Here is a 20,507-nt window from a genome sequence, read left to right as displayed (position 1 = left end):
GGGGGATGAATGATTTAGTCTTTGGAAAGGTTTATGGCAACTATCACTAATGTGACCAGAGTTAACTGAAACCCATCAGAAAAGTATTTTGATGAAAATCTAATATAATATGTTAATCAGAAGCAGTTGAAACGATTACATTGACTGGAAAATTATTAAATGGTCCTGATTGACTGGATGTTTCTGGGGAGAAATTAAGAGACATTTTTATATTCTCACAGCTCACTTCTCACTACACATGATTTTTATCCTGAAGGCGGTGTTTTAAATGTAAAACTCATTGGTTGCCTAATTGGAATAGGTTTTTTCAGACATTTTTTCTCTCTCTCTGTTTTTGATTCAGAGCTGTCATATCCCTTGGTGCCATCTCCTCACTCCTCTCTTCATAACCAAGATCTTTGCTTTTCAGTTATTGTATTGAAATGTAATGTGTATTTTCTCTATTAAAAATATTGTTTAATGTTTAAAAGGAGAATCAAGGTAACATGTTTAGGTAGTTAAAAAAAAGACATGACACTTGTCTCTTTACTAAAATTTTTAACTTCTTTTTAATCTATATGCACGCAAAAATTTTTAATGTCACTGAAATACTGTCATTTATTTAGGCCAAAAAATTATGTTTTTAGACAGTGATTGTAATGATATTACTTTGAGTTTTTCCTGATTTCATTTTGGTGTGGTGTGTGTGTGTGTTTGTGTGCGTGCGTGTGTGTGTGTTTATTTTAGTAGCTCCAGTGGCAACGTAAGCAGCAGAAAGGATGAGACAAATGCTCGAGATACTTACGTGTCATCTTTTCCTCGAGCACCAAGCACATCTGATTCTGTACGGTTAAAGTGTAGGGAGATGCTTGCTGCTGCTCTTCGAACAGGAGGTAAGTTTCGTGTATGTTTTTTCAGCGCTGAGTCCTTTGATTGCCAGCCCCCACCAATGCCATGTGCTCCTCCATATTTCTGTTTTACCAGCGGCATCCTGTGGGTAACTGCCTCCACTGCTGAACTCCAGGAAGAGTTGTTGCTAATAGGGGGGCTACAGGCATCCTGGAGCCTCTGCCTGTTACTTTGTCATTGCAAGAAAAGATTCCTTGTACTATGTGTGTGTTTCATAATCATTTAGACTTTTTCCACAGCTTCTTTTCCCTCCACATTTAGTATACAAACTAATTATTCTGCTCCCCCCCCCAACCAGGTTAATACTGTATTTGGGTCCCATTGTTAAATGTTAATATGACATATAATATGCAAGTTTTGTATTCATAATTCCATCTTATACTTTTTTTAAGTAGATATATTTATATATATATATGTTTATTTAGTATATATATTTATATATATATATGTTAGGTTGGTGCACAAGTAATTGCAGTTTAAGTTAAAAATAATTGCAAAAACCGCAATTACTTTGGACCAACCTATATATATATATATATATATATATATATATATATATATGTATATATATATACACATAAATATATATGAGTTTTAATTTGAAGGTATCTATTCGTATGTAAAAATTTGTCTTTAAAGTATCATATAAAGAATATTTCTCATCTTAAATACAAAATTCATCTTTTTTCTATTATACTGAACCATGGTTAGTGTAACCTATTTTACTCCTTATTCTGCACTTTCTACTTTGATTCCCTTACTATCATATATATATATAATTTCTTCCTAGTTTCTTTGTATTTCCTCCTATCCTTTCGAATATTTGCATAGGAGTCTTCTTAGTGTGTCCTATATGTGATTTGCAGATATGAGACGAATGGTTTCTTTGCGTTGAAGCCTGAGTCACAGGAGACAAGACAGTTCTTTCTATCACTTTCTCTACTCTCTGCTGGAGCAGCCAGACTTTATGGAGTTGTGAAGTGAGGAATTACTGCTAGATTACTTACCTCCCCACTCTTGAGGGATAGGAGTCATCATTGCAGAGCACTGTGGACATTAGGTGAATGCAGAGGAGGAGGCCGGTGGGGAGTAGAGAGACCAGATTCTAATGAAACTGAAATAGATTCCTTATAGATGGCAAATGGAGTTGAAGAAACACTAATGCAGTTTAATTTACTCTGTGTTGAAATTTTCGTTTAATATGTTACAAATCACTTATTCTTGGTAATACTTTGTGCCTATGTTTAGATGACTACATCGCCATTGGAGCTGATGAGGAAGAATTAGGATCTCAGATTGAGGAAGATATCCTTTGTGTGTATGTGCATGATTGTTTTAAGTAATTTGCTAGATTAATTACAAATTTTTCTTCATGTATAGAATTTTTTTTAAAAAGCTTGTATTTATTTTAAGTGTGTTTTTTCCAGGACTCATCAGCTCCAAGTCAAATAGTTGTTTCAATCTAGTTGTGGAGGGTGCAGCTCACAGTGGCCCATGTGGGGATCGAACCAGCAACCTTGTTGTTAAGAGCACCGCACTCTAATCAACTGAGCTAACTGGCCACCCCTCATGTACAGGATTTTTTATTTTTATTGCATTCAGTTTCCATCTTGATTCTATTGTTTTGATAGCAAAGGAGGGTACCATCCATGTCATTTTATTCTTTTTGTTCCTGTCATTCAAAAGTAAAGCACATAGTGTTGATAGTATTTTTATTTTTCTGCCTTGCAAATTGAGAATAAATCGTTTTGATTCAAGTTGTGCAAAAGGCTGTGGAAAACACAGACACTAGTAAGAGTGAAGTACGGTTTCACATTTGGGGGAAGTTCACAAATATACATAATCCCCTGAGGTCATTATTTCGGAGGGAAGTGTGTTTATGCTGGGCACCATGCAAAGGGTTCTGGGAAAGGGGCCCTACTTGTAGGTATGGGGAGCATCTAGGTGACATCTAGGTGACAGTGTGATGGGGGACTTTCCTGGTTGAGGAAATAGCCTTGTTAGAGACCTCCTCATGGGCTTAGCCTCTGCTATGGCCTATTCTTTTGAGAAGAATCTGCTAAACTAGCTTCTTGCTGAGCCAAGGGAGGAAATAAATGTTTAGGGCCACCATCAATGGTCTCTTCTCATAAGGTCCTCAATGGAACTGTGTAGTCATTGAGACTTTTAGGATCCTTGTTAGAATTCAGGTTAGGGCAAGTTAAGGCTTGTATAAGTTCAAGCTCTTTTTAAAAACTTTTCTCACTAAGTACCTGAGTTACTTTTTGAAACCCTGTTAATTTGTATGCTTCCGGCATTAAATATTGAGAAGAAAGCATTGCTCATTCACAGCCTAGAAGTATTTGCCAGTTACAGATCAAGGAATCGGTTAGAAACAGTGCCTTGTTAACAATCTAAATTTGAAACTGTGTTTGTGAACTGCTTAAGAAATGTCAGGAATTCTTTTTTTGGAAGAATAGGAAAAAATGATCTTATCTTTTAAATTTAACCTTTTTTCCTTAGAAATGTCAGGAATGGATGACATATGTCAAACAATCTAAATATGAAACTGTGTTTGTGAACTGCTTAGAAATGTCAGGAATTCTTTTTTTGGGAGAATAAGAAAAAATGATCTTACCTTTAAAATTTAATATTTTTTCCTTAATGGCCTATACCTATATATCAAGAAATAAGGAATACAGACATGAAATACAAAAATAGAGTACGAAGTAGAATATCAAATCTTAAGGATGCAAAGAATCCAAATTTAAGGAAAAATGTACTGTGTGGGAATATTCCTCCTGACTTATTTGCTAGAATGACAGCAGAGGTGAGTATATCTGAATATAATGTTTCCATGATGTCAAGTATAAAGCCTGTTTAAATCATAAAGTACTATATAAATACTACATATGTGATAAGTCTTAGCTATTTTTATGTATTTATATGTTCAATACACCAGACAGATACTTAAGGCTATTGAATCCATTTACATTAATACTTTGTCCCTTCCTTAACTGTACAATGACTTTTGGGTGTTTACAGCTGTACCATGATTTTTTTGGGTGATTGCCTTAAATCTCTGTCTGAAGACAAGTGTTTTAACTTATTGTGGATTTGTGTAGCATCAAAGAGTTGAATTTCTAATTGCAAACAGACTTTGAAATCTCTAAGCTCTTTCATGGTTAAACCCTACAAAACTGGTCACATCTTATTGACTATTCCTTAGATTTGTATAAGGAATGGTGGGAAAAATGAAATTCATAGCTATTTATAGACATAGCTGTTTATAGATAATAGTGTAATGTGCCTATAATTTTACTTTTTTCTTAAGCATACAAGAGAGTGAATCGTCTTTCTATATAGCAAACAAAAATTGCTATATTTTTAAAATTCATTTAAAAAAACTCATTAAAATAATTTAAAACTATCACCAGGTAGAGAACATAGTATAATGAAATCCCATATATCTGTCATCCAAGCTTCAAGTATTTTCAAGAATGTCACCCTTTTCATCTATCCCTTTTCTCGTTTTCTTTCTTTTCTCCTGAATTATTTTCATTCAAGCAAATCTCAGACATTCTGTTCTTTTACCTCTACATACTTGAGGAGTATCTTTAAAAATATATTTTTCTTACATAACGACATTGTCACCATATTCAGCAAAGGTATCAATAATTTCTTGATATTATCTAATAGCTAGTTCATACTCATTGTTTTCTTGGTTGTACATTTCCTTTGTATCAGGATCCAAAGTATACACATTACTTTTAGTTCAGTCTTTTAAAATTGTGTGGGTGTGTCTATATAAAAATCTAATTTCCCCTACCCCTGCTTCTGCTTTTTTTTCTTCATGACATTGACCTGTTGAATAAATCAATTTATTTCTTCTATAAACCACAGCATGAAATGTCTGTTTCTTCCTCATGATTTTATTAAACTTTTCTGTCTCATTTTCTGTAAACTGGAAGCTAGTTCTATAGGCTTGATTGCATACGAGATCAACTTTTTTTTTTTCTGTATAAATACTTGGTGCTTTTAACTTCACGTTGTATCACATCAGGAACACATAATGTCTTGTTGCTCTACTCTTAGCATACTGAGGTTGATCAAATGGGTTTGAGTACTGACAGTCTGATGCCTCCATTGTAAAGTTCTCATTGCCCTTTCATCTAATGTGTTCATTTACCGATGATCCTTATCTGAATTGGTTGTTTTATTAGGAATTGCAAAATAGTGATTTCTAAAATTCTGTCATTCCTTTCACATTTATTAGCTAGATTTCTTTGATAAAGAAGCACTTTCCCTTATAAACTTGGGCTCTTGGTTACCCTGGTTGGTTTGAATAGGAAAGAGAGGGTAAATGTATAATTCTGTCCCTTTAGTTAACAGTTATCAGAATGAGGAGTTGGTGCCTTAGGAACTGCCAGTGGGGGCTTTTGTTGCTGTTTTGTATGTGTGTGTGTGCTCTCCTTTTTTAAAGTATCATAATTGGCTTGTGACTTTTTATTTATCCAGTGGGTGATTGGTTCTTTATAGTAATTTATTTTTATGGCTGAAGAAATTGGCCTATGTTTGGCCAATGGGAGCTCCTTCATTTTAGCTCTTCTGTCCATTTGACTTAAAAGTCTGGTATCTTCTGTGCTTTCTGGCATAAGAAGATGAGTCTAGCTTGTCCTTGTTTTTTGTGGGGGCAGAGGGCAATGGTACAGATCACAATCTGGACAATCTGGACATTAGAGTTACTCATTGTTTATAAGCCTTTAAACAGTAATTAAATGCAGTTTTCACATGTAACTTATTGAGGAAAAAATTTTTCACTTTTAAAACTTTAAAAGTTGGTTTTGGTTCTATTTTTATTAAGCTAATTGAGCATTAAAAGCATTCAGGAGATGCCTGTAACTGAGTATTAAACCACCTTCTTAATAGGAAATGGCTAGTGATGAGCTCAAAGAGATGCGGAAAAACTTGACCAAAGAAGCTATTAGAGAGCATCAGATGGCCAAGACGGGTGGAACCCAGACTGACTTATTCACATGTGGCAAATGTAAAAAGAAGAACTGTACTTACACACAGGTTTGTGGTGGTTTATATTCTTATTTTCACATTAATAATGCTTGCAAATCCTGTTTCAAAACAAATAATAAAGATAATTACCAGTATACCTTGATAGTTTTCAAGAGGAGAGGTGATTTCTTAAGTGTAAGAATGCTTTCTTAATACCAACAGATTCCAGTTAATTGAAAATAAGTTGATATATTTATACTTTCATGGAAATTGATATCAATTAAATAAAATAAAATATTACAGAATTTAATAAAATGGCCATGTTCTTTCTCTAAGAGTTAATACACAGTTGATTATCGGTTAGTACTCACTCATATGTAAATAGGCTATCATTATTTTTGTTTGGCAGCTCTTATAATTTAAGAAAAGTTCTTTGTTCTCCCTTATATGGATTGTGGGTACTTTTAATTGGTTTCCAGATATTTATTCCATTTTTGCAACATATTGATGACATATTCATCTATAGTGTGGCTAACTTTCCTTTTTATACTTAAACAACTGAAAAGAGCCGTGTTACAGTTATTTTCATTGTATGTACATATGTGAAAATGGTGTTTTATGACTGTCATTAATTTTGTTTGCCAAGTAGGTTTTTGTGCTGGATCTGTAATCTGCTAAATCAAAATTTTACCCTGAAAGAATAACTTACTGTTATGTTTCAGGTTAATAGATTTAGGGAATTCAATTTTCTGCTTGATAGAAAATTAAATACTTAAAAAAATAACATTGCTAAACTCTGTATAAATTATAGGGAGGAATCTTTTTAAAAAAAAAAAATATAAGTAGTGTATTCTCAAGGTTAAAAATCCAAAAGATAAAAAAGATTATGAGTGGAAAGTTCTCCCCCACTTTTGTTTGCAGCTACCTGGTTTCCCCTCTGTGGAAGTAAACTAGGATTATTAGTTCTGTGATTTTCTACATTTTTTTTTTTTTTTTTTAAGTTTCAGGTGCACAAGACAAGGTAATTCTGAGACGTTCATCATTTATATCCCTCACACTGTCTACATGTTTTAATGTATATACATGCAAACGTGAATATGTTTTTTGTTTTTGCATTTTTCTAAATACATGTGGTAGCATATTATATAAGCTTCTGCCTTTTTTATTTTTTAAAGGTGCAAAACACTCCATTTTCAAGTATACTTTTGTAACCAATCTAAATGAAATGGTTCAATTAGTTATAGTTGTGTATCTGATGTTTCAGTATTTTATTTTGTAGAAGTATATTACTGATGGTTACTAAAATATATCAGCATATGAAAGTGGTCTCAGAAAATTCAGAGTTGGAATTATTTTATTTTAGTCAGTAGAAAAATAGAAAAATCTCAGCAATAAAAATTCTATCCTAAAAAATGCTTTCACATAGTAAAAATATTAAGTGTAAATAGAAAGGTATCTAAAAGGTAAAGCTTTTTTAAAACATATAAAGTAGAGGTGATAATACAGTATTTATATAATTATAAACAGCATTATAAAACAGATTATAAACAGCTATGATGGAAAATGTTTCTTTTAACAGAAAGAACTTAATCTAGAGATGTGGTCGGTATGATTTTCTTAAAAGTCAAAACATTCTGTCTTTAGATAGAAAACTTACAAATTTGTTGGCAAAACAACAGATATAAAAGAGTTAAATGTAACTCTTGATTAACAAGTACCTACCAGGAGATCAGAATTTTTCCCAGAATGCAAAAGATTCCTCATATTTACTTTCTTTTAGGACCCTAGATAGCAATATTAAGTTTATGTAAAACATTTCAGAAGGATTTTTTGTTTTTTGTGTTTTTTTTAATTTTATTGGGAAATACTGGGGAACAGTATGTTTCTCCTAGGCCCATCAGCTCCAAGTTGTTGTCCTTCAGTCTAGTTGTGGAGAGTGCAGCTCAGGCTCCAAGTCCAGTAGCTGTTTTCAGTCTTTAGCTGCAAGGGGCGCAGCCCACCATCCCATGGTGGGAATTGAACCGGCAACCTTGTTGTTAAGAGCTTGCACTCTAACCAACTGAGCTGTCCGGCTGCCCCTTAACCATTTTTATCTGAAGGCTTTATATAGGCAGAATGCTGCTGTTTTGAAGCTTCTGCTCTTTGAAATGGTGATATACTGGGCTTTTGTCATCTCATATTAAAATTAAATGTACTTTATTCAAAATGCATTATTGTTAGTATTTAGGTTCTTGCCTTCACCCATCTTCCTCTTCTGCCCCATGACTTAATTAAAGAATAATATTCTTAACTAAGAATAACTTTTAACTTTAATAATGCTTTGTCAAATTCATTCAGGAGTATATAGTTTAAAGAAATAACTTTTCTGTTTTTGAGACCTTTGGTTCCAGTAATTCTCTTCAGTGGAGAACTTTAGAAGTCTATCATCTTGCGTAGATAAAAAATTTTTAAATCATATTAGCTTATTTTTGCTGTGTTCTTTCCTTGGTTTTAAATTTTTCTTTGTAAAATACACATAACCTAAAATTTACCACCTTTACTATTTTTAAGTATACAGTTCAGTAGTGCATTTATAATATACCAATCTCCAGAACTTTTTTCCTCTTGCAAAACTGAACATCTATATCCATCAAACAACAACTTCCCATTCCTCCTTCTCCCGAGCTCCTGACAACCACCAGGCTCTGAATGTGACTATTCTAGGTAATCAAATGGATACATATAGTTAAACAGTGTTTGTATTTTTGTGGCTGGCTTATTTCACTTAGCATAATGTTCATAAAGGATCATCCATACTATAGCATGTGTCACAATTCCCTTCTTTTTTAAGGCTGACTAATGATCCATTGTATATATAATACCACGTTTTGTTATCCATTCATCTGTTGATGGACATTGGGTTGCTCCTACCTTTTGAGCTATTGTGAATAATGCTGTTGTGAACTTGAGTGTACAAATACCTCTTTGAGACCCTGCTTTCATTTCTTTTGGGTACATACTCAGAAGTGGGATTGCTGGATCATATGGTCATATTAGCTTTTTAAAAGCAATATAAAGTAACTTCTTACAGAAAATTTGAAAAATACAGAAAAATATGAACAGGAAGTTTAAAATCACATATTAATCTGCTATCCAGAAACAACAGTGATCAATATTTTGCTGCCTGCAGTATTTTGTGGATTTTTTTTCCTGAATCTAGTTGAAGCTAAATACTGTAAACTATTTTATATAATTAGTCTCACTCAGCTATTGCAATATAAGCATTTTCCTCTTAATTGTTTTTTAAATAAATCTTCGTAAACATCTTTTTTTATTTTATTTTCTTATTAAAGTTTATTGGGGTGACAATTGTTGGTAAAGTTACGTAGCTTTCAGGTGTACGATTCTGTAATACATCATCTATAAATCCCATTGTGTGTTCAGCACCCAGAGTTAGTTTTCCTTCCATCACCATATATTTGATCTCTTTTACCCTCATCTACCACCCACCTGGTAACCACTAAACTTTTATCTGTGTCTATGAGTTTTTGTTTCTTCATTTGTTTGTCTCGTTCCTTTGTTGTTTTCAGTTTATATGCCACATATCAGTGAAGTCATATGGTTCTCGACTTTTCCTGAGTTATTTTGCTTAGCGTAACAATCTCAAGATCCATCCATGTTGTTGCAAATGGCACTATTTCATCTTTTCTTAAGGCAGAATAGTATTCCAGTGTGTATGTATACCACATCTTATTTATCCAGTCATCTATCGAAGGACACTTTGGTTGTTTCCATGTCTTAGCCACTGTAAATAAAGCAGTGAGGAAGTAAACATCTTAACAATAGCTTCATAATATTCCATCAGATGAATGTACTCTAACTCAATATTTCCCTGTGGGTTAAGTTGTTTCCAGTGTTTGTGCCGTTATAAAATTGTAGTCTTCAAACATTCTTGTAGATTTTTCAACTCCAGCTTTATTGAGGAAAAATTGACAAATATAATTGTGTATGTTTAAATTATATATCATCACATTGATTTGATAGCATATTGTGGAATGATTACCAAGATCAAGATAATTAACACATCCATCACCTCACATAGTTGACTTGTGTGTGTCTGTGTGTGTCTGTGTGTGTGCATGTGTGTGTTAAGAATGCTTAAGATCTACTCTAACTATAGTCATTATGCTGTACATAAGATCCTCAGAACTTCTTATAACTGAAAATTTGTACTTTTTGATTTTCAGCCCCGTTTCCTCTTCCTTCCCCCAGAACTTGGCAAACATCATTTTGTTCTCTTGTTTCTATAAAATCAGCTTGTTTGCCTTTTTTTTTTTTTTTAAGATTCCACATATAGGTGATACCATACAGTATTTGTCTTTGTCTTTCCTATTTCACTTTCCAAAATGCTCTCCAGTTTCATCCATGTTGTTTCAAATGGCATGATTTCCTTCTTTTTTATGGTGGACTAATATTCCACTTTTCTTTACCCATTCATTCGTTGAAGGACATTGAGGTTGTTTCCATATCTTGGCAATTGTGAATAATACTGCAGTGAACATCGATGTGCCAATATCTTTTTGAAATACTGATTTAATTTCCTTTGGATATATACCCAGAAGTGAGAGTGCTGGGTATTCACTCGCACTTTTAATATTTTGAAATAGTTCAACTTTTAATTTTTTTAAGAACCTCTGTTTTTCATAATGGCTGTACCAGTTTACATTCCTACCAACAGTGTACAAGCGTTCCCTTTTCTCTACATTCTCACCAATATTTGTCATCTCTTGTCTTTGATAACAGCCATTCTAACAGGTGTGAGATGATATTATGGTTTTGATTTGCATTTCCCTGATGATTAGTCATGTGGAGCTGTGTTTCTAATTACCATTTTAGAATAGATCAGATAGCAAGTCCCTAGGTCACAGAGAATAGATATTTAAGGCTCTTGCCTTATTGATGCCTAACATTTAGAAAGGATGTGTTGTCAGAATGAAATATGTTTAATTTTTACATCTTTGCTAATTTGTAAGAGAAAATTGACATATCTTTTAAAACTTAACATTTCTGTGCTTCTTAATGATAATGAAATTTTTTCATATTTGTTAGCCATTTATAAAGTTTAATGTGTAACACATGATTTCCCCATTTATCTGGGATAAATTAAACATGAAAAGGCAAAGAAGGAAGGACTTAGAAAAATGAAGTTTGGAAATATGTGTTCTTCTGACATTATTTAGCTTATTTGAACTTGTTTCAGGCTCTTAGACATTTTGTTGCAGTACCATTGTGGTTACTATATATTTCCATGTAGAATGTTCTTATTTAGGTTGGACTTTTTATAGTAGTATAAAAAGCAATATTTTCACTTCATTTTGCTGCAGGTTCAAACTCGTAGTGCTGATGAACCAATGACAACATTTGTTGTCTGTAATGAATGTGGAAATCGATGGAAGGTATGGCGCCTTCTTGGATTCATATTTTACTCACTTATAGTAGAACGATTTCTTCAGGTCTTTTCATAAGCCTACCTAGATACCTAAATATATACATGTGTTCACACTGGTCAGTACTATGGGAGTCCATGACTAACCATTTGTAATGGAATATACGTTGCAAATAAAGAATGCTAACTTTTCCTACCTTCGTATTATTTTGGTGTAGGAATAACAGGATTGAATCTTAAAAGTGCGATTACTGTATCACAATCCTACATATACTATTCTCTTTCAATTACTTTGTATTACTTCATAGATTTTGATTCTGGAAAAATTACTTTGTTGAAATTTAATTCAATAGGTTTAGTATTTATTTTAGGAATTACAGATGAGCACTGTCATAATTTAGTAGGTTTTTCACTAAGCCTTTATATAATGCCTGCATATTCTTGAATTAGCCCCACACAGGTGAGTTTTGTTACTTAAATGTTTCATTCTTGAGTGATCTTTGTGAGCCACAGAAATATGAACATACTTTAAAATTGGGAGAAGAGTTACACATTAGTCCTAAGCCCATTCATATTGATCTGGGGATATTAGGAGTGTGGCCTTGGAGAGGCTCACATAGCAGGAATATAGTCTTTGGAGCCAAATAGGTTTAGAACTCATTTGCCACTTACCCTTACTGAACTGTAACTTCCTCATGTATTAAATGTAAATAATACCTACATTACAGGTTGTGGTGAAGAGTAGAGATAATATATTTAAAGTGCCTGGTAATTGCTGGTGTTCTAAAAGTGCTAGCTTTTTAAACTAGTTTTTGTAAAGTTTGCATAAGATTTTTTCTTTTAGTTACACTTACATAGACTTTTTAGTCTAATGTTTACTTCGAATTATTCACATAGGTTAAAGCATTTTCTGACAGAAGTGAATTAAAAGCCAAACAATGGGGGCATATGCTTCACAAATATGATATGGGACTTTAGCCTAGCTCCAACCCCTCTTCTATGGTAACATACATAACTGTTGGCTGTGTCTAGAAGAAAGGTTCTTATTAAATTTTTTTTTTTTTACTATTTCTTAAGTTATATACCGTGTTTCCCCCAAAATAAGACCTAACCAGACCGTTAACTCTAATGCATCTTTTGGAGCAAAAATTAATATGAGACCCGGTCTTATTTTACTATAAGACCGCATCCTATATATATAAAGGGTTTCCAGGCAGGAATTCCCGCCCATTCTCAGGATTTTTTTTTTTCGCTTTCCCGTTCCTGAATCCCGAGAAAAGTTGGTTGGGGAATTGGGAAAATCGGCTCCTGGAACCCAAGTGGTTGTGTTTAGAAACCACTTTGTGGAAACGATTCATCGTGGAGAACAGAAACAGTTTATATCTCAGGATTCGGGAACGGGAGAGCAAAAAAAATTCCTGAGAATGGGCAGGAATTCCCGCCTGTAAACCCTACTTGTATAGTATAGTATAGTATAGTATAGTATAGTATAGTATAGTATAGTATAGTATAATGCCAGGTCTTATATTAATTTTTGCTCCAAAAGACACATTAGAGCAGATGGTCTGGCGAGGTCTTATTTTCGAAGAAACATGGTATTCCTATTAATTCTAAGTTGGAAAAGTCAAACACTTAAGATAGGTGATTGTTCTTATCGGAAAAATGGAGCATCTTTTTCAAAAATACTTCTTTCTCTAGCAATATAAAGTATAAGCTGTTTTAAGTGGGGGAAGGGTACACTTTATTGTCTATATTTAAATATCTCACAAAATATTTCTTCTTTTTTGACAGTTCTGTTGAGTTGGAAGAATTGGCAAAATATCTGGACCATTGAGAAAATGGATTTTGTAATTAGCTTTAAAACTAGGCCAAGGAACTAGTTTTTCTGCAAGTCAGATTTTTTAAAGTGACATACATCCTTGGATTAGTCTTTGTTTGAAATAGCATCCTTCCTTAAAGGCCTTCTGTAGTTTCAGATCTGTAGGAGACTACGTAATAATTATATCTGTTTGAAACATTTTTATAGCTGATCAATTAATCTTTTGGCAATTTATTTTTACTTTTTTTTTCGTAAAGAAAAATGTACGTTAACTTTTTTACAGTCTGAAACATACACAGTAGAAATGTTTATTCTTCTCAGTTAACACCTAAATGAAAATTACGTTTTTCCTATACTGGCATGTACATGCAATTAATGGAGGAGAGAGGTAATATAATTGAAGTTTATCAGATGTGATGTGTATTCAAATACTATTTGACCAGCCTATCTAAATTGTACATAATATTTGAACTAGTGTATGGAATTTTTGATTATTATATTCACAAGTCTGGAATAATTAGATACTATTTTGCATTTGTAACTAACCGTGACCATCATTTATTGTAATTTCTTGTACATGTTTATTACTTGTTCTTAATAGACTTTACTTTTGGAAACATGATTTGAGTTGATTGAAATCAGTTTGGTTTTGTTTTTTATTTACCCGTTTGACTTTATAGTGTGTTTTAGTTTTGCAGAATACTGTTTAGTAGGTTTTTCATAAATCCCAGCACAGGCAAAGAATGAAAGCTGACAGTTTTTTTCCCCTTGTAGGAAAACATACTGGGAAGAAAATGTTAGCATTTTAGTATAGTGTAGTTATTATAAGCAGTTCATAACTCAATTTTGATTTGGAAATCTATACTTACCAAGGATTATGTTTAAGGGTTATATAAATCTTTACATGTGGAGGTTGATAGAAAACGTTTTTGTCCTGAGTCCTAATTTGCTGACTTTTTCTGTTACACAGTGGATGAGATTGTTGAACAAATGGAATATATGGACTATCCTGCAACCTTACAATTAAGTTTTACTTTTTGTTTACATGTGTGCCATTTGTTCTGTTAGGAATAAGAAAAAAGGATTTTCATATAGGTTCCTTAGCGTACACTTGCTCTTGTACATCTTAAAGGCCACTGTTACAAAGTCCACATTTTATCAAATTAAATCTGTATTCTATCAAACACCTACAGAAAGACCTCAGTACGTGCTTTATACTCCCCTTGGCTCACATTTTCCCATTTATTCCTGGAAATAATTTGATGTAATACAGAAGACAACATTATAAGGTCCATTAAGACCCCCATATATAAGAATTGTCCCACCAGTATCATTCACAGATGATTTGTCAATTCACAGATTAACCTTTTTTTATCATTTAAATAATAAGGTGCATTTTTGAAAAAATGAATTTTAAGAATAAAATTAAAATTGCCCCACTTTTAAATTAAGTGACCATTTTAATATTTGTAATTGAATAAAGTTTCTTGTTATTATATTATATTGCATTTTGTCATTTTATTTAAACATTAAAGCTTGCTTTACCTTTTATTTAAAATATTCACTCCTAACTACTAAAGTACAGCTTTAATTAAGGGATGCCTGCTGGTTTTATGTAAAAACTCGTGTTGAGCAGTAGTACACAGCATGTCTCTTACTGGACCCTGCTGAGGGATGCTGGGGTTGTTTGAGGAGAGCACTTGAGCACTTCCCATGTGTGCACTTAATGTAATATAAGGGACCAAATAATGAGTCTTACCATTATACTAGCCAAAAATACTAGCCAGGTACTAGCCAGTTACCATTTAAAAAGACTAGCCAGTGAAAATACTAGCCAGGAAGTAAATATTATCAAGGGTAAGATTTGATAATATTTATTTCCAGGACAAAGAACTGTGTTAAATGAAAATACAGAGGAATTAAGTTAGACAACTGTAGTGGCAATTACTGAAGAACCATCCTGGGAAAGCAGACAATAGCCGCCTTGGTTTTCTTGCTCCCCTGAGAGGTGATGAGCATTGGTTTATAAGTTTTGTTAAACTGGCAAAAGTTCTGAAGTTATACATACGCCCAAACATTGAAATCTGTATATACCTTACAAATTGAAGAATATTTTAAAGTATTAACAAGACAGAAAAAGAAATAACAGGCTGTACTTTGAATTTCTACAGGTACACAATGATTGTTCTTATAGACCAAAGTGTAATTTGAGATTTGAATTGAATTTACTTCTCAAAATATAAACTACAGTTATGATTTGTGATTTAAAGAGTTGTAATCAACAATTACCCCCATCCATATCCCCAACACACACACATTTAGCTGTAGAAAATTAGCCATTTAAGAATATCCCACTGGGAAATGTGAATAATTACTGACATAAAATCCACATATTTCTGTCAGTTTCAAAAATAACCACAGTATCAATACCTAAGATGCTATTTCACAGTAAATGGAACAGAATTGCTGATGAGTTTCTAGGTAGTAATGGAAAAATTATGTTGAAGGAAAGCTTAAGTAAATTGAAGTCAGTCAAAAGAAATAGAGAAGTATATTGGAAAAATCTTATCAAGTGGCTGTTAGATAACCGTAACTGTAACTTAGTAAAGATGGAGTTGGTAAGTTTTTATGGTAAATGTGTGCACTGCTGTATCTTTAGCATCTAGAAATACTTGTCACATAGTAGGTGCTCGTGAAATAATTTTTCTGTTATGTTTCTGTCAGTGCATTCATTACATTTTTTCTTGACTGTATAGGAGCTGAGGTGTAAAGAATGTTCCACAGGTTGAGGACCTTCGGTGGTAAGATAGATAAGTACTGGTTGCCAGTGTTTTAGTCCCCATCTTTAAAGGCAGAAATGTTACAAGGTAGAGTCTTGAGAAATCTCTTTTCAGTACTTTAATTCTGCAAAGTGATACAGCAGTTTTAGTAGTAAAAAATACATATTTTTTCATATCGACTAGTGTACTCTTATTTATACAACTGGTGGATGGAAAATGAAAGCACGGATGACTACCTCAAATGACTTACCTTGTTTTGGTTCCTTTCCCCGGGTGCTCTACAAAAACAGCTATATTATTTTTTTCCTTAATGTCTTTGACTGCAAAGATAGAAACATTTCATATGTGATATTTCATACAGTCCAGTTAAATTAGCCCAAGTGTTTCCATAACTGAATGACTGAGCTGCTTTGAAATAAAGGGTTTTTAAAAATCCCTTAAATGTGGTTTACAATATGTAGTCAAGTTATTTTTATAATCCATTTGAAGTATAGCTGATAATTTTGAAAACAAAAAAGCTGTGACAGCACTGGAATGGAATGGCATAACTATATCTTTTGTCTTTTTGGCCCTAGTTCCCAAACATCTTTTCTGAATGATTCCTTTAGGACATACCTTCTCACTTCCATTATGACCCTGGGTTTGTCATTCAGTGTCCCACCCCACCCCACTCTCGTCCCCTGGGATTGCTATGTGGAAGATGGGAGGTCCCTGTACTATTTTGCCTTCAATATGCAGAGAGTGTTGAGATTGAGATGGAGAGGTTTTGATAACATTGAATTACTTGATCCAGCCTTGCGGAAGCTAGAACTGCCCTGGACTTCCTGTTTATGAAAACCAATCAATTTTCTTTGTGTTTAAGCTAGTTTGAGGTAGGTTTTTGTAACAAGCAACTGAAAAAATATTTTTGAAATCTTAAATTGTTTTGGATGAATGTTTGAGTTAAATGAATGTATAATGAATTCAAATTAAAATACTGGTACTGAACATCAAAACCTGCGAGAGCAATACTAAGATTTCAGTTAATTGCAGAAGCATAAATGATCTGGAAGGAGCATTAAAGTCACAGGTTTAATCTATCAGGTTGATTTATCAGGATTATTTCACTAATCTGTTCACCTGTTTTTTAACCCCCTTAATTGCAGTCCTAATCCTCTTTTCAAATTCATCGAAACACATCTTTAGACCAATTGCTTGTTAATCTTCTCCCCATTGAAAGCTTTTTAAATTGAGATATAACTGACATATTACACTGTATTAGTGTTGGGGGTACAAGATACTGATGTGTATATATATATATATATATACATATATATATATATATATATATATATATATATATATATATATATATATATAGTGAAATGATTGCTCAATTAGTTTAATTAACACCTAGTTCCCCAGTTTTTTTTTCTTGTGATGGGAACTGTTAAAATCTACCCTCCTAACTGCTTTCAAATATACATGCAATATTGTTGATTATAGTCACCATGTTGTACATTTTAAAAACTTAAGTAGATAATTTTTTAATTCAGACTTCCCATTCTTAGGTTAATCAAGTTTTAACTCCTAGTTTTCTTACATTTAATATGTTGAGTTTTAACTCCTAGTTTTCTTATATTTTGATTATTTACCTTTCCAGAATATTCCTCTGGGACAATTTAAGTGGATAGATTATAATGACAACGCCACAATTTCATCCCTCATGAAATTAAGTTGGCATTACTCAGGAAAAACCCTGCTTGGTGACTGTTTGACTTTAGGTGATTCAAAACAGAAATTTTTGATTACATACATGTCAGGAATGAAAGCTTTAGCTCCAAGTTCAGTAACAGTAAAAAAGAAAAAACTCATTATTTGACCTCTGTGAGATAGTAGTATTTTTATATCTGAAAGCCAATTTTTTTAGAATAAACGTTTATTTGTCATTATATTCAATAAAAAAAAGCTGGCTAGTGGAGCCTTCACGGGTTCTGGGAGCAGAGAGGCTTGGTTGAGGGCTATTCTTTACAACCACCCTGTGAAACTGGTTTTTATTAATATTACCTTTGTCTTTTAGGTCAAAATCATGCACTAGACAAAATGATTTTCCTGGCTCTATAATTCTGTTTTCCATCTGTGTTTGTGTACACAAGCTCATAGTGGGCTATCTGGTCCTTTTTAACTAGGAAATTGGCTTTACATAGCAGTTAAGAGCATGGGCTCTTGATCTGCTCAGATTCAAATCTACTGCTTAGACAAGCTGTAGGCCTTTGACCAAGGTACTAGCCTCTGCTTCATCTATAAAGATGAACATCGTTTTGCCCCTTAGGGCTGTGGGTAAGGACTTTTATAAAATAACTTATAAAGACCTTGGAATACTACCCAGCTCAGTCAGTGAGGGAGATTTTTTGGAATGACCATTATTAACTTTAGAAATGGGCACACTTTATACATACCCTACAACTTGCTGTTTTCATTTAACAATTTACCTTAGAACACTCCCTGCCATTGCATATAGATGCATCCCATTCGTTCTCACCTGTGGAGACCTGTGGGGACGTACCATTCTCTTTTGAAATATTCCCTCTGGGTAGTTTTTGTTTCGATGTTTTTGTAGGATAAATTCTTAGAAGTTTAACTCCTCAGCTAGTGAATATGCATGCACATTCAGGATGATAGGTATTGCTACATTGCTTTCCAAAAAGTGATACTAGTTTACCCACCTGTTAACAGGGATGAATGCCCATTTCCTGACACCTCTGCCAATAGTGGATATTATCAATCCTTTTGAGTTTTGCAAATTTGGAGGGAAATAGTAACAACGATCATCTCATTGTTTTAATTTTTGTTCATATGATTACCTTTTTGTATTTGTCTTGCTCATCTTGTTTTGAAGCCAGTTGTTTTTATTGTGTTTCCTTTTTTGTCTAAAGGGTTATTTGACTTTCTTACTAATTTGTAGGCACTCCTAATACATTCTGCATAGTCTTTTATAGCCTGATGTTTGTATTTTTAATTCTTTTGATGGTGTTATTTATGGTACAAAATTTTAAAATTTTTATATAATCCAATCTATCAGTATTTTACAGTTTCTGGATCTTATGTTTTGCTTAGAAAGACCTTTTAATCATGTTATAAAAATATTGCCTACATTTTCTTTCAGTATTCTTATAATTTTTTTAAAAAAGCTTTTAGATCTTTAAACCATTGGGCATTTATATTTGTTTATGTATACAGTTTTCCAAATGGAGAGCTATCCATCCCAATAAAATTAACTTGTCCAATTTTATTTAAAAACTTTACAGAAAACCTTGGATTGCATTGAATTTCTAGCATACTTTGGGGTGACTTCAGGATTCATTCATACACATAGATGGCACTACAGATTTATCCACTGAATTTGGTCCTTAGTAATGAGTTCTGTAGTCACATGGGCTGTGATGATATCTTTCTGAGATGTGACACATTATAAAACAAATTTGGAATGGAAGTTTTATTTTATAGCTATGGGAAGTTTTTATGTTCTAAATCCCCAGTTTAGTTCTACATTTATTGAATACTGCTGTAAGCTAGATAACAGTCATGCACCATATATTGACATGTCAGTCAGTGAAGGACCGTATATACGATGGTGGTCCCATAAGATTTTAATAGAGCTGAAATTTTTCTGTCATCTGGTGATGTAGCTGCCTTGGCGCAATGAATTATTCATGCTTGTGGTGATGCTGGTGTAAACAAACTTACTGTGCTCCCAGTACATACAATTGTGTACAGCACATAATAATTGATAATGATTATAAATGACTGTTACTGATTTACTTTTTTATCATTACTTTTTTTATCATTTACTTTTTATCATTACTTTAGAGTGTTCTCTTTCTACTTGTTAAAAAGATTGATGTAAAATAGTATGGCACGTTATGCCGGCAGCAGCCTCATACATCTCATATTTACTGCATCTCTTGATTACACCATGTTCTCTGGAGCTTGACTTAATCTCATGTTTTCTAAATTTAGTGCTGCCTAAGTGAACAGTATTTATAAAGTCTACAGTCTTGTACAATAATATCCTAGGCCTTCACATTCACTCACCACTCACTCACTGATTCACCCAGAGCAACTTCTAGTCCTGCAAGCTCGATTCATGGTAAGTGCCCTATACAGATGCGCCATTTTATATATTTTATACCATATTTTTACTGTACATTTCCTATGTTTAGATACACACTTATCATTGTTACAATTGCCTATAGTATTCAGTACAATAACTTGCTGTACAGGCTAGTAGCCTAGGAGCAATAAGCTACACCGTGTAGCCTAGGTGTGTAGTAGGCTATACCATCTAGGTTTGTGTAAATTCACGTTATAATGTTAGCACAGCAATGAGATCACCTACCGACACATTTCTGAGAACATATCCCTGTTGTTAAGTGACACATGGCTGTATTACATATAAAATGATAGATAAAGTGTATTTTCAATGCCCCTGGATATTACAGGCTACTGGGAAAGTCAGATATGTAAACAGATAATTGGATTGGGTAATATTAGATTATAAATATTTATACAGGATATTCCTGGAACACAAGAATGATATGCAACACAATAGAAATATGACTTAGGAGGT

At 33.2% G+C, this 20,507-nt stretch overlaps 1 protein-coding gene across 4 annotated transcripts in view; it reads left to right on the top strand.

Moving 5' to 3' along the window:
• LOC308506784 (transcription elongation factor A protein 1) overlaps positions 1-14,619 on the top strand; it is a 140,465-nt gene extending 125,846 nt beyond the window's left edge. For 3 of the 4 annotated variants that reach the window (XM_081070724.1, XM_081070723.1, XM_081070725.1), the window contains 6 exons: positions 727-872; positions 2,137-2,193; positions 3,543-3,697; positions 5,797-5,943; positions 11,238-11,309; positions 13,091-14,619. In XM_081070724.1, coding sequence (XP_080926850.1) covers positions 727-872; positions 2,137-2,193; positions 3,543-3,697; positions 5,797-5,943; positions 11,238-11,309; positions 13,091-13,099 — 586 coding nt within the window. In that variant the 3' untranslated portion in view covers positions 13,100-14,619. The remainder of the gene's footprint in view (positions 1-726; positions 873-2,136; positions 2,194-3,542; positions 3,698-5,796; positions 5,944-11,237; positions 11,310-13,090) is intronic. The other variant, XM_081070726.1, reaches the window with a different exon arrangement.
• The last annotated feature ends 5,888 nt before the right edge of the window (positions 14,620-20,507 follow it).

Source organism: Rhinolophus hipposideros (genome assembly GCF_964194185.1).
Source record: "Rhinolophus hipposideros genome assembly, chromosome: 13".
Classification (NCBI taxonomy): Eukaryota; Metazoa; Chordata; class Mammalia; order Chiroptera; family Rhinolophidae; genus Rhinolophus; species Rhinolophus hipposideros.
The sequence above is the reverse complement of the archived record's forward strand: the minus strand, read 5'-3'. Positions and strand labels throughout refer to the sequence as shown.